General features: G+C 56.6%; 4 protein-coding genes across 4 annotated transcripts; 1 reads left to right on the top strand and 3 right to left on the bottom strand.

Annotated features, from left to right (window-relative positions):
• Positions 1-1,726: 1,726 nt before the first annotated feature.
• Positions 1,727-1,989, bottom strand: INS49_000329 (uncharacterized protein; the record flags this gene model as incomplete). The annotated part of the gene is made up of 2 exons (XM_043161167.1): positions 1,727-1,846; positions 1,918-1,989. The coding sequence occupies 2 exons, from the start codon at positions 1,987-1,989 to the stop codon at positions 1,727-1,729; spliced, it is 192 nt and encodes a 63-aa protein (XP_043029673.1).
• Positions 1,990-8,806: 6,817 nt separating this feature from the next.
• On the bottom strand, positions 8,807-11,281 carry INS49_000328 (uncharacterized protein; the record flags this gene model as incomplete). Its single annotated transcript, XM_043161166.1, has 4 exons — positions 8,807-9,265; positions 9,325-10,205; positions 10,254-10,498; positions 10,551-11,281. 4 exons carry the CDS (start codon positions 11,279-11,281, stop codon positions 8,807-8,809), a joined length of 2,316 nt encoding a protein of 771 aa, XP_043029672.1.
• Positions 11,282-11,901: 620 nt separating this feature from the next.
• On the top strand, positions 11,902-14,318 carry INS49_000327 (uncharacterized protein; the record flags this gene model as incomplete). The annotated part of the gene is made up of 6 exons (XM_043161165.1): positions 11,902-11,923; positions 11,989-12,078; positions 12,167-12,220; positions 13,071-13,355; positions 13,457-13,797; positions 13,929-14,318. The coding sequence occupies 6 exons, from the start codon at positions 11,902-11,904 to the stop codon at positions 14,316-14,318; spliced, it is 1,182 nt and encodes a 393-aa protein (XP_043029671.1).
• Positions 14,319-14,471: 153 nt separating this feature from the next.
• On the bottom strand, positions 14,472-16,858 carry INS49_000326 (uncharacterized protein; the record flags this gene model as incomplete). The annotated part of the gene is made up of 2 exons (XM_043161164.1): positions 14,472-15,511; positions 15,601-16,858. 2 exons carry the CDS (start codon positions 16,856-16,858, stop codon positions 14,472-14,474), a joined length of 2,298 nt encoding a protein of 765 aa, XP_043029670.1.
• Positions 16,859-17,810: the final 952 nt, after the last annotated feature.

The raw sequence follows: 17,810 nt of genomic DNA, 5'->3' as shown, positions 1-17,810 counted from the left end.
CCTGGGTGCTGTCCGTGGGCATCTTACTGCCCACGCCCCTGTGGAGTCTTGCGCTTGAAGACAAGATGACGCGGTATCTGTAGGGCAAAGGTGATGTGCGAGATAGAGAGGTCTAAGACTGGTGGGTTTCCAGAGCCAATGAGACAACCCGCGGGATGGCGATGTTTCTGTAATGTCAGACCCCGATGCGCATATCGGAATGACCTACATAGCATGCCAATGCGACACACGTGAAGCTGCTGATTGTGTGGCAGCCGGGTGCCAAATTGTGAGGCATGTAGAACACGGCAACTTGGCCCTTGCGGAGCACGGACTGTCGTTTGGGCTGGCATCAGCGTACGGAACAACAACAACAACAAAGGCGCGGCTTGATAGTCAACTTGACAAGCAGACAAGCCGGTCCTCTAGAGCCGACTCGCACATTATTCGCCAGGCTAGCAGCTCGCAATCTTGATCGTGCATACCATCAGAGAGCCGCTGGGATGCTGCTGGCGGGCGCACGTTGAAGGCGCGACTGCATGTCCTCGGTGGCAAAGCTGCCCTGTGCGCCTTAGCCCTCAACGGTGTGTGTGCCTGTGTGCCAGGTGTGCGTGGTACCGTGGTAGTGTCCTGGGGAGACGAAAAACACACGATAGGTCGTCCAGACGGCCGAGCCACGATTGGGTGGAACGGGGCGAATCAAAGGCTGGGTCAGTTTATTGACGGCGCATTGTCATGCAGCCATGTTCGTGAGGGAAGCCTCGTGATGGCACAGGATCCCCAGGGATTTGCTAGGGCCGCAGCTTGCCGAGGGGCGACGAGAAGAAATGAGGCTGCCCAGGTGTCTGTTGTGTGTCTGCCGTGTGTCTGCTGCGTGTGGAGGCCCCCCTGGCTGCCTGGTCAGTCTGGGCCCCCGTCCTTGCCGTCCTTGCTCAGCACTGCGTTGCCTCCCCCCCAGCACCCCCACCCCTCCCCCCTGCACAAGAGTTTCGAGTGAGGGTGGCTCCAGGCTCTCGTGCCAAATCAATCATGCGCATCGTAATTTGACAGGCCCGGCGGGTTGTTGACCTTGGGTGGGTCCCTGCCCACACCACGCAGACAGCCGGCAGCCAATCCAGCGCGGCCAGGACAGTACATGGGACAGTACCAGCCTCCAGTCCCCAGTCTGGGCGGTTTGGCCGCCTCGTGTCGATCACGGAATGGGCACAAAGGTGTGAGTGGGACCGGTGGCGGCGTGCCATTCGATCGATTGGGGCCAGGGCCAGGGCGAGCAGGGCCGTGAGTCAATAGAACGAAGGATGGACGAGATGGATGGTTCGGATTTGTTGGCGCCGCAGTAGAGGCCTGCAGGTCGACTGCGTGGCCAGCGGCCCCCGACCCTACTGGATGCTACTGGACGTGCCCTGCTCTGACTGCCACAGTAGCCACAGTAGCCGGTCGGTCCTGTCAGTCTGTCAGCATTTCGACGCTCTTTGTGCTTATTCTCTGCCGGCTCTGCTGTCTCCTTCCCTCCCCGTCCCCGCCCCCCCTGTCCAAACCTAGTCGTCGTCACTGGCAGGAACAGGGCGGCGGCGGGGGCGGCGGGGTGGTGGACCCAGTCAGCGTTGCATCTGCAATCTGTGGGAGGGTCGCATGCATTGGCAGGCGTCGCAGGACCGCCTTGATGCCAGCACGCTTGGCCCGGAATGTTTCCTGACGAAGGTTTGGACAAGTTTGAGTCCAAGGCTACTGGCCACAGTATGTTGAGTCAGTGCTGCACATGCGGGAGGCGCGAGACTCGGGACTGAGGCTGGGGTGCTCCTGCGATGATGGATGATGCTATGCTGCCCACGGTGACGGCGAAGGGGATAGGTTTCTCCCGCCCGGGCTGAATGTGTCGTTAGCTGGGCAGCAGCAGTACGTGCACTAACGCGAGAGAAGGCCAGAGCGCACGCTGACATGATAGTGCACAGTTGGCTCCTTAGTCATCAGGAGCGAGGGAGGGGCACCAGGGTACCTCTTTCCCAGCATCTTGTGACGGCAGCAAACGTGCAGTACTGTGTACACCCCAGGAATAAATGTTGGCTCAGCAATTTCGGCCGCGATGCCTTCCTTGGGAAAAGCATTCTTTCGATTGGAACCTTCCAAGTCTTCGCACGCCCCCAGTTTGGCCGTCCCTGGGGTCCACTCCCACGTTCTGCATGCCCTTCGAGCCTATCAGTCGCTAGCGTGCGTACTGTGACAGTGTAATATCCCGATCTGCAATTAGAAGCCATCGACTCAGACGATCCCCTGCAATCGGGCAGTATGATGTTCGTGATGAGCGACTTTCCGAAAGCCTCGATTGTCTGTCTATAATGAGTACGTACAGTACAGTAGTAGCCATGTCTGCGTCTCCACCGAGCGCCAATTGCAGGTCCCACCCCGGCGTCATCAAGCTCCAATGGGCTCCAATGGGCCAGCGCAGCTAACAGCCGTTCTAGAACTCAACGTGCCACTCGTTCACATTGCGGAGGATAAATCCAATCTTGCAACCCCTGCCAGTCTTCTGCGGCGAACCACAGTTACAGTAAGCTAGCTGCTGGCGCCAGCTGAACTGTATCCATCCCGCTGACCTGCGCCTGCATACCATGTGCTCAGTGCGTGTCCAGCAGAGTCAATTGCCAATCTGAAACCACGACATGGGATATTGGCCAATGGCCACTGGACCCTGGCTCCATCATCAACCTCAGAGGTTGGTGAGCGCTTCGCTACGTTCGGACAACAATCACGCCTCGTCTGGGTCCAAACCTCATCTCCTTTCGAGCGGCTGTGCAGGCCAAGGGAGCGCGGCCTTGTTTGCAATGCAGAAGGCTGCTCACGGTCGGGGTCGGTCATCCAATATCTTGACGCCTGTGCCACTTGCAAAACATGTGGCGAGCGAGTGATACGGTAAACGTCGTATGAACCATCCGAGCATCCAAGCATCCAGCCCCAGCCCCCGCGTGCAGGCCGCCCAGCACCATCACCAGCACATGCTGACCCCAGACTGTGCAATGTGCTGCTGTTGGCTGCGGTGCTATTTTCAGCAGCGGTTGCAGCCGCTGCCGGAGTATCTCTCATCGTCGCCACTGCGGCATGGTCCATGGTGAGACGTGCTCCCAGATCTCCAAGGTTTACATCCACGGCATTGGCATCTCAAGACTCACGCACACCGAAGATCCCTTGGGGCTTCATCCGAATCCTTGCCACGTCCAGTCCTGTCCAACAACACGAGCCATGTCCGACCTGGACGGCCGGATCTCGCAACTCCAGGACAACGATACTATGTTCGAAATATGGGACACTCTTCGGACGGCAAGGAAGTCCCGGCTCGTTTCTCCACAGACAAATCCACCCCAGCACCCTTGATACGCACGTCCAACAGGGCCTGCAAGACGACAGCCTAGCCTGGACTGCGTAGCCTGCAGTAGATTGGGGAGAGTCTGATCTTCAGTTCGATTGCTTGGCCGTCAGGACGTCGGGGATTCACGGTTTCGCGACGCTGGACCGGTTCCATAACCCACAGATCACCAAGCGATCATCAGCCACCGACCGGGCAAGGGTCGATGGGATGAGGCGCGTACTCGTGCTCTGGTGCTTCATCTGAACTTGCTGTCAAGGGCTAAAGCTCACCCGAAGGACCACCCGTGCATGCCGTGTCAAACTGCGACAAGGTGTCTCGCAACTCCCGCTGCTTGCCCAGATCTGGCGGGACCCTTTGGAAGATCCTGCTGTCATGCTGTCCTCGTCGTACGGCCAGGACAGCCCACCGCTCTGGAGAGCCGCTTCGTGCAGTGGTGCCCGCCTTGGCGAGTCCGGGCCCAGGACCGCTGCGTCATGCCGTCCCGTTCCCCAAACGCCAACCGTCCTGTCGGAGCACATGGTGTGGCAACGGAGACCTCTCTGTGGCCTTTTTTGGTCCAGCTTGGCCGAAGCTGTCAACTACGACATCACGGTCTAACAATACCGTGAAGCCTCACTGCGCACTATACTCGTATCTAGCCCCCCGGAGCTCCCGCCCTTTGCCACAACACCGAAGTAAATTGATATGTGCTACGTTCACCGAAACCCTAATTCGTCGTGTCCCTTATAAGCCGCGCTTCGGCCGATCGTTCTCGCCATTGGCTCGTCTCAAGGCTTCGCGTCGGTCGCTCAACTGGCAATCTATTCGCGATATTCCAGATGTTCGGGATGTGTTTCTAGAAAGGCATACCTCGGAGGTGGGTGTCCTTCGGGCGTATCGTTCCGTCGTACTGAGGTCCGCACGCCTGACCTTGAAACAAACCCTTGATGACCACAAGATCCCCCCAATTCATGCGCGCCGCTTACGTCTTGCAAGCTGGCGCCATCTTCAGCCTTTTCCTCGAATCATTTGGGACGAGAGCGGTGAGCGACAATGCATTAACATCAGAGGAAAAAGGCTCCGCGTTGCCCCAGGTCTTGCCTGGTGCCCACAAATATCTGCTCCCGCAGCGAGGCGGCGTCTCAGGAGCAGCGGCGGCGTCTGACAATCATGACTATCACTGCATCGGACGATGGGAGGATTCATCCCAGAGATCTCCTCCCTCGCCGGGGGGACCTCATCTTTCGAATCTGGCGAACGGATCCAGGAGGCCACCGTGCGCAATCTGTGTCCTCATCCAGTCAATGTGACCCCCCTGCCGCAAGCCTCTTGACAGGCCCACCCCGCCGTGGGTAGGGGCTCATCTACGTGAGGCAAAGCCTTCGGTGATGTCAGGGCCCTGCAGGTGGGGGCCCCAGCAGGGACCGACAGGCCCTACACGACGCCGCCTGTAGGATCTGCCTTCCGCAAGACATGGTCGGCAAGGTGAAGGCTGCTCGTCTGCTTTCCACTTTGGGCCATCTCGTCTTTCATCATCGCGGCGTCGCTAGAGGATCACCCTTCCTGCAATTTAGCGGCACGGAGGTCTCACCCGGGCTCCATGGTCAGCAACAGCGGGCACTACCAAGTACATGCGGTGATGGTGTTGATGATCTCGCCAAAAGGATGATGCTGTACGTAGATTGATCGCTCACACCCTGACGTCTTCATTTTCGTCACCTCATCTACATCAATCTCGATGGACCGGGAGGACTGCACACCACCATCTCGACCCCATCAAAAATAGTGTTTTGTTTCTGGCCGACCGAAGGAGTCACGCTATCAATGCTCCCCCCTTCTAGAATGGGCCCCTGGCGAGAGCACCGTTGTAGTCGACCAGCTTAGCACCAAAGCCAATGGAGCATCCACGCTGTCGGGGAAGCTAGCGGGCGCACGGCTTGCATGAACAGCCTCTGGGTAGCGTGAAAACGGTCCGCAGAGCTCCAGTCGTGCCCAGCCAAAGAACAGCGACTGCCAATTCAGATCTCGATGGCAAGTGCTATCTCCATCCAAATGTAGTCACGATCCTACCGTGTGCGCGCCAAGAGATACCCGAGTGACGCTGACCCCCTGACCCACGGAGACAGCCACGGTGAAGGCATTCCTTGGGCCTGGTGCTTGCGGAACTTCGTCCGCCCACTGTCAGGATATCCTGACATTCACCGACTTTAATGACATCTTAGCTCGGTGGTTTTCTGCATGCAACCATTCCTGACTGTTCAGAAAATAGGGACACGCCAGTGGCGACCCGGAAGAGCAGAACAGCAGATGGGTCATATCAAGTGACCAAAGTGGTCTGCCACCGGGCCTATCAGAAGCTTTTCCCATCCTTCGCAGGACCAGTCTCTGCGAGCGGCCAGGCGGCACAGACTCACTGACCAGAAGCAGTTGGCGCAGGTGCAGGGGACTGAGGAACCGATCCACCAACGGAAATCCTGGGGGCCAAGACATGCTGTATCAAAAGAGCCAGCCTTCCTCATCCCTTCCAGCCAGGCCGTCCAATCACAGGCGCGGCTTCGCACACCGACGGCCCAGCCTCGTCTGCAGTTGTCGGGCGCACGTCTGACAAGTCTCAAAAAGGAGGACGCCCGGCGCCTGGCGAGATCACTTCTTGAGATCGCTGGTGGCTCACGGGCGCCGTGCTGGGTGGCTACATTTGGGGGCCCGTCATGCGGCCTTCCGAGAAAAGTTGCCAGTGAGCACGAACACACCACTACCACACATTTCAAAAGCTGATGGGATGACAGGAAAGACAAGCCACCGGTCGCACATGCACGATGGCTGTCGACGCGCGCAGCAGCACACCCCGTTGGACAAGTGCCGGTCGTGCTGCATCCGCTTTGGTCCAGCTCCTCCTCCCTGGGCACTTGTGCTTTTTTCCGACTCTCTCTCTCACTCCCTCACAGGCTCGCAGCTGGGGGCGTGGACGGACATCTGTCGATACGGCGCTGCAGGATGGACTGGTGCGACCCTCCCCCAGGGTGGCCACCTACACGACCGAGATAGATGCTGCACAAGGGGAAAAGAGCAGATCTCACGTTTGGTGGATCGACGTCTCCTGTCAGGTGGGACGAGGGATCCCGAGGTAGGATCTCCCGCCTCATCTGATGAATAAGGATGTGCTATGGGAAAGGAAGGCGCTCGCGTCCCTCGTCGCACAGGAAAGAGAGCCACGACGATCTGGACACCCGAGAAAGTTGACATGTCGCCTAGCGCCAACGTGTGCTCCCCTCACCACCTGCCCTGTTTGCCTCCGCCTTCCTCTTCGCCTACAGGGGCACGCGCCCTCTTGGCTGACAGAGACAGACAGCCAGCAGTGGAGTGACTGAGTGGTAAATGTTTATCAAGTTTGCGTCTTCTTGTGTCGCCCGCTCGGTCGGCGGGGATCACCAGCTGTGCCTTAATATGGGACATGTGCCCTCGAGACGCACATCGTCCTGTCTCGTGACCGGTCGGACCTGCAGCACCGGGGTACGTTTCTGGGAGCTGAACAAGGTGTTTGCCCTGGCGGTATTCACATCACTGGTTTACACCGGAAGCAGGCGCACGCATGCCCAGAAACCATGGGAGCTTGTGAGTGAGCGAGACCTACACATGACCTTTCTGACAGGTCCGGGGCGCCACAATGCCGCAATGGGCAAGAAGGGGCTCACCCCCTTCCATTGCTTATGAGCTTCATCAGTGTCAGCCATTGATATTAACCGGATAGGTGTACCTCCTCTTCCCCCAGCATTAAGGCCTCCCGCCCGGTCGTCACACAATCCAGTGAGCCTCGTTATGTTTCGGGCGGCTGCAGTGGACGAACGGCAGCACCAAGGTCCCACGGCATTTGCATGCGTGTGTGTGCCCGGCACCCAGCATTTGTGCGAGTGGGCGGACGAGAATGACTGCATGCAGTAGGCGCTCCGTCCGTCCTGCCCTTGCTTACCTCACGAGCAGCAGCCGCCCAGGATCGATATTGATCATGCTCGTTTCTGGGGCCGCCCCAGTGGCGATGAGATATTTTGGCCCCCTGGCCTTTTGCTCTGGGCTTGTGCGACGGGTTGATGGCCGACGACAACCGTCGTTGTCAAAATGCCAAGTGGCAAGTGACGGCACGGTAGGGACAACCCCTCTGGGGTGCCTTGTCGGAAAGGGAACGAGGTGTGTGGATAGTGAAGAGGTCAACGGTTGCCCACATTCAAATGCCAAGGATGATCGCAGCAGAGGTACTCCTCTTCGGCGACTCCATTTGTGAAGGTTGGGAGAGCTTGATGCTGAATTTCACGATCTTCATCAAGAAGACTATGAGACCCTGAGGCTGTGTTGGTTGCGGGGACCGAAGACCCCGGGCGAGGACGACTACCACAAGTTGGTACGGCACTGTGACCATCCTCCTGATCAAGACGATTCCCCGGGCGTAATTTCACTGGCCGCATATATTTGATTTCAAGGTTGCTGCGGGGCTTGGCGGCGGATGTCAATACTCTGAAAGAGGTAAAGCACTTCATCTCAGAAATTGCTGACCACATGTAAAAATTCTATGCCCGTTTTGTATACTTGATCTAACGTGAAAGTCTATTTCCGACTGCCAAAAAGGAATCCGGAGATGGTCAAATATCGACAGGCGTGAGGCCGGCAGGAATTGGCCCAATGAATCCGACCTCAGTTTCTCTAGTACTCACTATGTACCCACTCATTCTTGTCTAAGCAACCATCCACCCCTCCCCACGCGGTTCATCGTCGCGATGTCGTGCTTGTCCCGATCTTCTCATGAAAGAAGGGGTGCTTTAGCGCTTCCGCAGGCGTAATCCTCTTGTCAGGGTTAAGAGCGAGGCATCGGTCCAACAAATCGTGAAATAAGTTAAGGTGCTTGGCCTCCACCTCGTCCATGCCGCTGGATGCGGCCATGAGGCGTGTGCGAAGGTCCCGTGTGCTTCACCACATTCAGGATTCTGATATTGGTCTGTTGGTGCCCAGAAGAATGAGGTTAGCTCTCAGCTCAGACTACATTTTGCCAAGTGATACAGGATCTTGAAGGATGGATGGGGATGGCATGAAGGATGCAAGTCACATGCATAAGCTCCGAGGGCCGCCAGCGGGTCGCTGCCGCGAAGGATGGCTAGTCATTGTGGCGGGAAGCGGAGGCAGTCGTCACCGGGACAGCCGGGGCTGCGATTTGGTGGCCCAGCGGCTACGCTGGCCTCTGCAGGCCAGGACATGTCTGCCCCTTGGCGACGTCGGACCGCAGGTCGCAACGCTGGCCTACCATCTGGCGACCCGCACTTGCGGGAGGAGGAAGGGTAAGAGTGATGGCCCTGCATAACCTTGATAGTTTGCTCAGCCTGCGAGTGGGTCGCCAGCGTGCGTGGAATCGCACCGCAGCAGCGCTTAACACGACTCAGACAGCAACGACCGCAGTGTGGCAGACACTCCCAAATATACCGTGGCTCCACGACCAAGCAATTATGCATGACCGTGCTTCATGCTGTCGTAGTGCAGGTGACGAGGGGTGTGCCCAAAAAGACGAGAGACGGAAAGAAAATTGTAGCGCACCTTTCCCAAGACCTTATCCCTCTCCTGACTGACAAAGTTTCCCATGTCGTCAAAGTGCATCTGCCAGAGTTGACCCCGGCGATAGAGCTTGGCGCTCATTTTGCCCCTGATCTCGATGATGGCACGCAGCATCTGATTGTTGCTATCACCCGTAAATAGAATCTTGCCCGTGTAGAGCTCGTACAGTGTGCAGCCGATGGACCACATGTCGATGGCATAGTCATTTGGCATTCCAAGAATAATCTCGGGAGCCCGGTAGAATCTACTGACGAGGTAGGGAGTGATCTCATTGTGTGCTGTCGCTGCGTCAGTTCGATCGATGGCCGTGCCCAAGTCGCAAATTTTGAGGATGTTGCGCTGCTCGTTGACCTGTCACCTTGTAAGTCTTGTGCCTCGATATCTGAAGTCATTATGGATTGTAGGTTTACCAGAATGTTGTCAGGCTTCAAATCCGCGTGAATGATGCTGCATTTGCGCATGTGTGCTAATGCCAAGAAAGTCTGATAGGCATATGCCTTCGTCGCGTGGAGGTTGATGCCGACGTTGTTGCCGAACTTCTTCAGAACCTCTCTCAGGTTCAAGCTGAGGTTCTCAAAGGCCATGCACAGATGGCCCTTGTGCTCGAACGAGCGCTCGAACTTGACAATGTGCTTCTTGTTCTCTGGATCAGCCGAGTTAAGCTTCTGAAGGATGGCAATCTCGGTGAAGCCACCCTTCTTCAACGCATCGTTGTTCCTCATAATTTTGATGGCAACCAATTTCTTGGTTGTGATGTCAACGGCCCTGGCGACACCAGAGAACATACCCTTTCCGAGACCTGACTGAACCTGGTACCGGCCGTTCAAGATCTCGCTTGGCCGTATCTTGTAATAACCGTCCTTGTCGTCGTCCTCGAGGATGCCGCCCCCTTTGCCTCCTTGCAAAGCGATAGGGTCTTCGGTAGGAGCCTTGGCTTTCGGCGCAGACTTCGGCGCAGCGAGCTTCTCCTCGTCGAAGTCTTCTGCAAACATGTCAAAGTCATCGTCATCTTCGTTCTCAGCTTCCGTCGTATTCATTGGCTCATCCTTGCCTGACGCATCCACAGACTCGCGGCGGCCCTCGCCATGCAGACCGATGTTCCCGTTGCGCATCTCATCTCGGCGCTCGTCTTCCCACATATCGATAGTCGGATCGTAGTCTGCTGCCGACGGTCCATCTTCTTCGGTAGCCTTGACATCTCCATGAGTGTTGATCAGCTCTCGGTCATTTGCGACGGCGAGAGCCTCTGGAGACAGGCTACCCTGAGTGCGCCCGGCAGGCGAAGCCGCGCCTACCTTGTTAGCGGGTTGCAACAATGCCGTCTTTGGTTTTGACTTACCAGATGCAGGAGTCCTGGGAGTCTTCTGTGGCGTGGCCGCCTCTGAAGGAGTTTCGACAGTGTGGTCATGTTTGTTAGCCTGGACAGCCTGGACAAGCAAAGGGGTCGAGGCGCGAGACTTTCTTAGGAGCGCTTCCCGGCGACGTCTTCGCCGCTCGATTTCGGCTTCTTCGTCGAGAGGGGTTGGTGCATCCCAGTCTTCGTCTGGCTCTGGTCTCGACTCCTTGGCGGCATTTGGAGAGTCTCTGCTTGGCATTAGCTGCTGCTCCCGCAGCTTGGAGGGGGGTGGTGCTGTACTTTATGTGCAGATGCGAGGTGCCCTCAGCCATGCGCTCATCCGTAGCACCTTGATCAAATTTAGCAACTTCTTTGGAAACAGATTTGGCTCCAGCCTCAGGGGACCGCTTGGATGCGGTGTCATCCCGTACTTGCTTAGCAGTTTGTGCACCGTTCCTGGTATTTTCAATCTGCTCGCCTAGACGATTCCGGCCGGGGCCGTCAGCATCCCATTTGCCTCTCTGATGCCTGTCCCTTCCGTCGCCACGGCTGTGTCTGTAGGGAGATGGACTGCGAGTGCGGGGTCGCTTGTCAGCCCGCCCATAATCGCGATCGCGGTTGTCGTATCGAGACGCGCCGGACGGACGATCTCTTGAGTCGTATTGGCGGTGACCGGATGGACGGTCCGCGCTCTCATAGCGTCCCCGAGAGGCTGGACGGTCTAGATCCTCGTACGCATGTCGGCTTTGTGGTTGTGGCCCATCCTCGTAGTGAACCCTGAAGTGTCGCGGGTCGGAGCCACCTCTGCCCCCTCTGTGGTATGTGTCGCGGTCATCGTCGCGGGATCGCTTGTAGCCACGGGGTGAACGGGGATATCGAGACCGATAGTCGCCTTGCTCGGGAGAGCGGGTGTTGCTGAGTTGGCTTCTGTCCTGACGGTCAACACCGTTTCTCTTAGTCTGAGGCAGTGAAGTTGCCTTGGAAACCTCAACTCCGTTTTCCCTGATCTCGCCTTCGTCGGAGCTAGACATGGTGTCGAATGGAGTACGACCGGGCGTCAAACTCTCTGAGATGTTGCCGAAGAGACGAGGTTGATCCTCTAGCTTTGTCGCGAGACAAAAAAGCACGTGTCAGTCAAATTTGATGTAATCTCTTAGCAGCAAGCAGGAAATAGAGGCCAACCGGATCAATCCTGTCAACTCTTCGTAGACTCAGGACATGGTCCGGAGCGATCGCTGTTTGCTGGAGCAGGAAGAGTAGCTATGGCGCGAGCGTCGTTGATAGGTTATTGTCGAGTCAGGAAGGCAAGTTTGTTCAAGACGGCAGCATCATCATCCGTTCAATTAGGCTAGGTATCGACGAACAGGTCCAAGCAAGGCAAGGACGTCGTTTGGCTGAGTCAGTCGGATCCGCCCGCCTTATCGATAGGAAGTGGAATCCCAAGTGCGACCGGGGTCCTAGAGCCCACTTGGGCACTGCTCCCAACCCGCGTGGGGGATCTAGAACTCAAAGACACCGCCCCTCGCTCACTGTTCTCTTCCTCGTCAGCACTCGTCAACCGCCTTCCTGACAAGACATCCAAGCCTCACGCGCGCCCGCCTGCCCGCATATTTCGATCCTCTTTTAAAACCTCCGCAGCCAGTCAAGCAAGATGGGCGGCGCCGACAGACAAGGTTCGCATACTTCGGATCACTAGTCCGCAGACTCTCGTGGAATGTTTGCTGACATCCAGACACAGGCGGAAAGGCCAAGCCTCTCAAGGCGGCCAAGAAGGCGAACAAGGAGCTCGACGAAGACGATTTGGCCTTCCAAGAGAAGAAAAGGGCCGGTACGTTTATTTCGGTACCCCCGATTGTTCCTCTCCCTGTTTCTCCAATCTTCAACGACCATGGTCACTGACGCGATGGATGATCCAGAGGAGAAGGCGAGAAAGGAAATGGCCGCAAAGGCCGGCGGCAAGGGCCCTCTTAGTATCGGAGGACAAGGCATTAAAAAGAGTGGGAAGAAATAAGACACTCGTCGCATCAGGGCATTAATACGGTCTACGAGACCTAGGAACGAGACGCGCTCATGACGAGCACATGACGAGCACACAACAAGGACGTCAGGTAGGATTTTGGGAAGCATAGCGGGGGATATCTTTGGCAGGTGGATCTACAGCAAGAGCGCCGCCCTCTGAACTGAAATTATATCGGTTCTGCTTCGAGCAACAGTTTATTCACCAACGAGTCTCATACGCACGAACCCTTCGCGCTGGGGTGTCGGAGTAGGAGGTGCGGCCTTTCTGACCCTCTCGCCGCTGTCAGTGACCTCGTTCGGGCCCCCAACAAGGCCACCACTTCCACGTTCACAACCAGACATTATGCCCCATGATGATAATCTTCCCGGCTTCTCACATGAAGACCAGAGCTGCCTCACAGCGGTCCACCGAAAAAAAGTGTATCGAGACCCGCTGTTGTACGATCTTCAGGGTCCAACGTGTGTGTGCACAGTGTCTTTACTGTCATCAGCCAACTGCTAGCAGCGCTTATCGAAATCTTAGCGCCCACGATAGGGCCTGGGGATTGACTCTGGCAGAGCACACACAGTGCCAATCCTCTTACGTGTCTGCCAATCCACCTCGGTAGCTTGATCCAGTCATCCAAGTTGTTGACCTCGGAAGGCATGATGGAGTTGAATGAACCCGGCATGTGCAAGTGCCAAATCCCAACAATCAACAAAAAAGATAAACGTAAGACCATATGGCACCACCCGAATTTCCATATTGATATGTAAGACGAGGCAATCTAGCCTCTATTTCTGTCAACAGTAGCCCCCAAGCGGCACAGAACACGGACTCCCACAACATCCATTACATCTTCGAGATGACGGTCAACACCGGCGAAGCCAATGTGCGCCGGCGCCGGCATGATTCTCCAAGCTCTAGCGACTCCAACACCCTCCTGGACAAAGTCAAGAATGTGGAAGGCAAGATAGAAGACACGGTGCTCTGGGCTTGGGATGAGCTTCCCGACTGGCGCAAAGACAACGCCTTCATCCACACCGGCTACCGGCCCACCAGCAACAGCTACCTCTTGTCCTTTGGCAGCATCTTCTCTATCCACAGTATGTAGACTATGGACATAGCCATGCCCGACGCCCAGCTCTCAGGGTCCTCAAGACTCTACGGGAAACTTCATCACAAGTCCTCTACTGACCTGCGGCAGACGAAACCGTCAACGTCTGGACGCATCTCCTCGGCGCCATAATCTTCTCAGCCCTAGGCGCCGTCGCCTACTCGTTCTACGAGGCCATCATCGCGCCGCGCTATGCCACCGCCACCTGGGAGGACTGGCTGGTCTTTGGGTGTTTCTTCGCGGGCGCCTTCTTGTGTCTCGGGATGAGCGCGACCTACCACGCCATCTGCAACCACTCGCCCGACGTGGCCAAGTGGGGCAACAAGCTCGACTACACGGGCATCGTGTGCCTCATTATGGGGAGCTACATGCCCGCCATGTACTACGGCTTCTACTGCTTGCCCAGGTTGCTGGAGGTCTACCTCGCTCTGGTGAGTCTCCTTCATGGTACTGAAATATCACGCAACATGTCGATGTCCTGCTGTTCTGCACAATATCTGTTCTGTTGATGCCGCTTATACTCAACCGCACTTACGCATGGAGTTACTGACACTTGTCTCAGATCTGGGCACTTGGCCTGGGATGTCTCACCGTCTCTTGGTTCGAGCACTTCCGCACACCAGAGTGGCGACCATACCGCGCGTTGATGTTTGTGGGCTTGGGCGTCTCCGGCGTGTTTCCTGTTATCCACGGCCTGAGGATATACGGCTACAAAGAGCTCAATGAGCGCATGGGGCTTTCCTGGGTCCTCCTACAGGGCCTGCTGTATATTTCAGGAGCCTTCCTTTACGCTCTGCGATGGCCGGAGCGGAGCTGGCCAAAGACCTTTGATATATGGGGCTCTTCACATCAGATCTTCCACATTCTCATCGTGTTTGCTGCTGCGTCACATCTCTACGGAATGACCAAGGCCTTCGATTATCATCATGGACCGTTCGGAGCGAGGTGTTAGAGCATCATTCGATACACAGATAGACAGACACATGAGAGACATATAGATTCCTTGCATCGTCCTCGCATCGTATTGGGTATCTCATTTGCACCGGAAAACATCCTGTCTTTTGACTAGACCCCACACAGACTCAACTCAATGACTTTTCCATGGTTATTCTCCGACCCCAAGATCCATGATCTTGACCAGCCCCGACCCCATCGCGGCGGCCGCCCACCAACCACACTCGACATTGGGATTCCACGCTGCCACCACGACTCTCGTCCTTGCGTCGTGGACAACGGCTCTGGTCTCATCCAGCAGCTTCGACAGCGCCTTGCCCTCCCCCTTCGTCAGCAAGTCATCCTCGTCATCGATATCCATATCACCGTCATCGAGCGCCTTCTTCTTCCCCTTGCCCTTGGACTTCCTCCTGTTCGCCTCGTTCCTCTTCTTGTTCTGCTCCCTCACGTACTCGGCGCGCGGGTTGCTGTTCATCTCGGGCAGGAAGCCCTGCAGGATCCTCGCTGCGCCGCGGACGGCCTCCTCGCCCGGCTGCAGCAGCGGCAGCGGCACGCCGCCGCCGAGCTTGGCCGCGGGCCGGAACTCGTGCTGCAGGACCTTGAGCTTGTAGATGGGGTCGCCGCGGTCCTTGAGCAGGATGCGCAGCGGGTTGATGGCCCACAGGCTGCCGTCCGCGCAGCCGACCAGGGTGAAGGGGTGCGTCCGCCCGGACGCGAGGCACATGGGCGGGCTGGGCGTCGTCATGAGCGTGCGGCTCTGCATGTAGTAGCGGATGTGGCCCCACCCGATGATGGTGTTGTGCGGGATCGGCGCCGGGTGCATGCCGAAGAAGCCCTGCAAGTGGTCGTTCCAGTCCACGAGGTTGTGCTGGAAGTTGACGGCGCCGACCATGGGGATGTACGTAGTCTCGGCACTCGGGAGATTGAGGTCGGTCACGGTCGGGCAACCGCCCACGGGTGTGGAGGAGATGTGATAGGGGTATGAAGGGAAGCCGCTGGCGATGTCGAGAATGTAGCTAATGTGGACGGATTTCCGCATCAACATCTGCCGGGGGTAGATAGACCAGAGGCTGATTGAGCCATCGGTGTGGCCCAGACAGAGGCGGTTGGTGTTGACCCAGGTGAGAGATGTTGCGAGGACCATGTACTCGTCCGTGAAGCCGACGGTGGCAACCGGGTTCGTGATCCATTCTGCGAGAGTCATCAGCAAATGGAACCAGGGCACAGGTTTTCTTCCTCTTCCTTTTACGAGGAGATGGTCTAGCCATATTATCACTTACCATAGTTTGTCTGGCCAGAAGTTGGCTTGGAAATCTCGACGACCCTGACTTGACCATCCCCACACAAGACGGCGAGTAGCCCGACTTTCGAGTCGTCAGGCGAAGGGACAGGGCACCATTGTAGTCGCTTCGGTCGACCCCAGTCGAACCAAAGATGGTGGACCAAGCCGGCATAGCCACCGCCATCTTTGTGGCATGGGATCGACCATATCTGGATACTGCCCCTCTTCTTCTCTTCTGGGTCTTCTTCAGGTACACGCGACAGCCTGAGCTCCTGGTCCGAAGGCGGAACCGTACAAACGGCCAGGTACTGTTCCTGGCGTCCCGTGACCGGTGCCCAGCCGATGCCCAGTGGCAAGCCGCCTGTGTCCAACAGCCAGCCACTAGCTGGTGTAGCACCATCCTGTAAGCTTGGATCGATCGCGGCTTGCGGCTGTCCAGTTTCCGAGACAGGCTGCCCAAACCCGTAGCTGGATCGCACCTGGGTCTGGTTGTTGAAGGGGCCTACGAAACATATCAAGCTGTCCGAGGCTGGCTTGAACATCTCGACGTGGTCCGGCCGGATCTTGCGAGAGCGTTGAATTTGCTTGGCAGAGCGACACTTCTCGTACCATAGCCTGGCCCATTGTCTCTGTTTCAACTCGTAGTCCTCGGCCAACCAGGGACTCTGCATGACACCCCCTCTGCCAGTGTGAGTTCTGCTAGGGAGCACCTGGTTCGCAAACCATTTCTTGAACATGCCTCTTGCGACAGCGATGCGTGCCTCGCCGGGTCCGTATAGCATGACGAGAAGCTGGTGGCTGCGGGTCCATCGCTTCAAGGGCCCATCATACACCCGGGTTTTCCGCAGGTCGGTTGGGTACGGAGGCACGCCATGAACAGTTGCGCGCTTAGGGAGGTTCTTCTTCCATCTGCCTCTGCCCCTCGGAACTCTGTTTTGGCGCTTCCTGGCTGTATCGTCGCCGCCGTCGTCCTCGGATTCGACAGGAACGATGTCATCCCCATCGACCGCTTCAGGCTCCTCCCCCTCTCCCAGTGGCTCCTCATCCTCAACAGCTCCATCGGGCTCGTCGTCGTCTTCATCTTCGTCGCTGCCACCTTGCCCCTCATCGGCATCTTTCGTTACATCAAAGTCGACATCGTCGTCCTCGTCAGAATCCTCGACCTCAGCCGGCCCGTCCGACCCCTCGTCCGACTCGATGCCGTAAGTGTCGGCAAAGCTGAATCGTTTGGACTTGTTGGCTTTGCGTGTGCGCATTCTGAGCTTTTTGCGAGTTTTGGCAAATCAATCCAAAAGACGTGGGATAAGTCTTCTGCAACGGCTGTGATATTTTAGCCGAGCTGAGATCCACAAATCGTGGCTCAAAGTTCCAGGTGCATGTGCAGTGCAGACCTGAGAAAGTTGAGGTTCCCAAGACCGCCGCTAGGGGCTGGCTGGCGCGACCAGCCCTACCGAACCCCAGGGGTGAATGGGTGAGTACAGCAGCCCGTTAGCAGCCCTACGCCTTGGCAGCCCCACACGGGAGTGAATGGGCGCCACCGCTTCATGAACAACCTGGCCTGCCAGTCTTCACTCGCAAGTAACACGATTATCGATTATATCAATGTTTCAAATTGCAGGTGCGTAGCCTGCGTTTCGATCGAAGTGATGACTGAGGCCTTTGGAGCTTTCACAGCTGCCATAATGCATGTTCTGACAGCCAATAATTTGGTCACTCGAGACCAACGGCAGCATGCCATAACGGAGGATGGGCCACAGGGTAGGCAGCATTGGAGCACATCAACAGCTCACCACGGTGCTTTATGCTTGCAACCAAATGTTCAAGGGGCAACTATGAGAACAAGTGATTAGGCCAGTGAGCTAATAGGTTGAGAACCAGCATAATTGGTTACATTTCACTACATGAGCGTCTCACCATGCAAGACTTCATGGGCCAGTAAGGATCTTTCCTAACCATACTATGGCAGTTCGCACCCGTTCCCTTTGAAGGACGATGCTGAGCATTTCCACAAAAGCCGTCCAGGATTTATAGATCAGAGTGAAGTTAAATGGACTCTAAATAAGGTATTATGTATACTAAGCAGAGGTAATCAATTGAAAGATGGGTGCTAAGAAATCATTGCCATTGTCTGGTCATTTGTGCTCAGCATGGGCTAGTTTTCTCAGAAATGGCATCCATATGTAGAGTGCCTAGCCAGATCGATTTAAA

The sequence above is a fragment of the Diaporthe citri genome (assembly GCF_014595645.1).
Source record: "Diaporthe citri strain NFHF-8-4 chromosome Unknown scaffold_1, whole genome shotgun sequence".
Taxonomy (NCBI): Eukaryota; Fungi; Ascomycota; class Sordariomycetes; order Diaporthales; family Diaporthaceae; genus Diaporthe; species Diaporthe citri.
The sequence above is the reverse complement of the archived record's forward strand: the minus strand, read 5'-3'. Positions and strand labels throughout refer to the sequence as shown.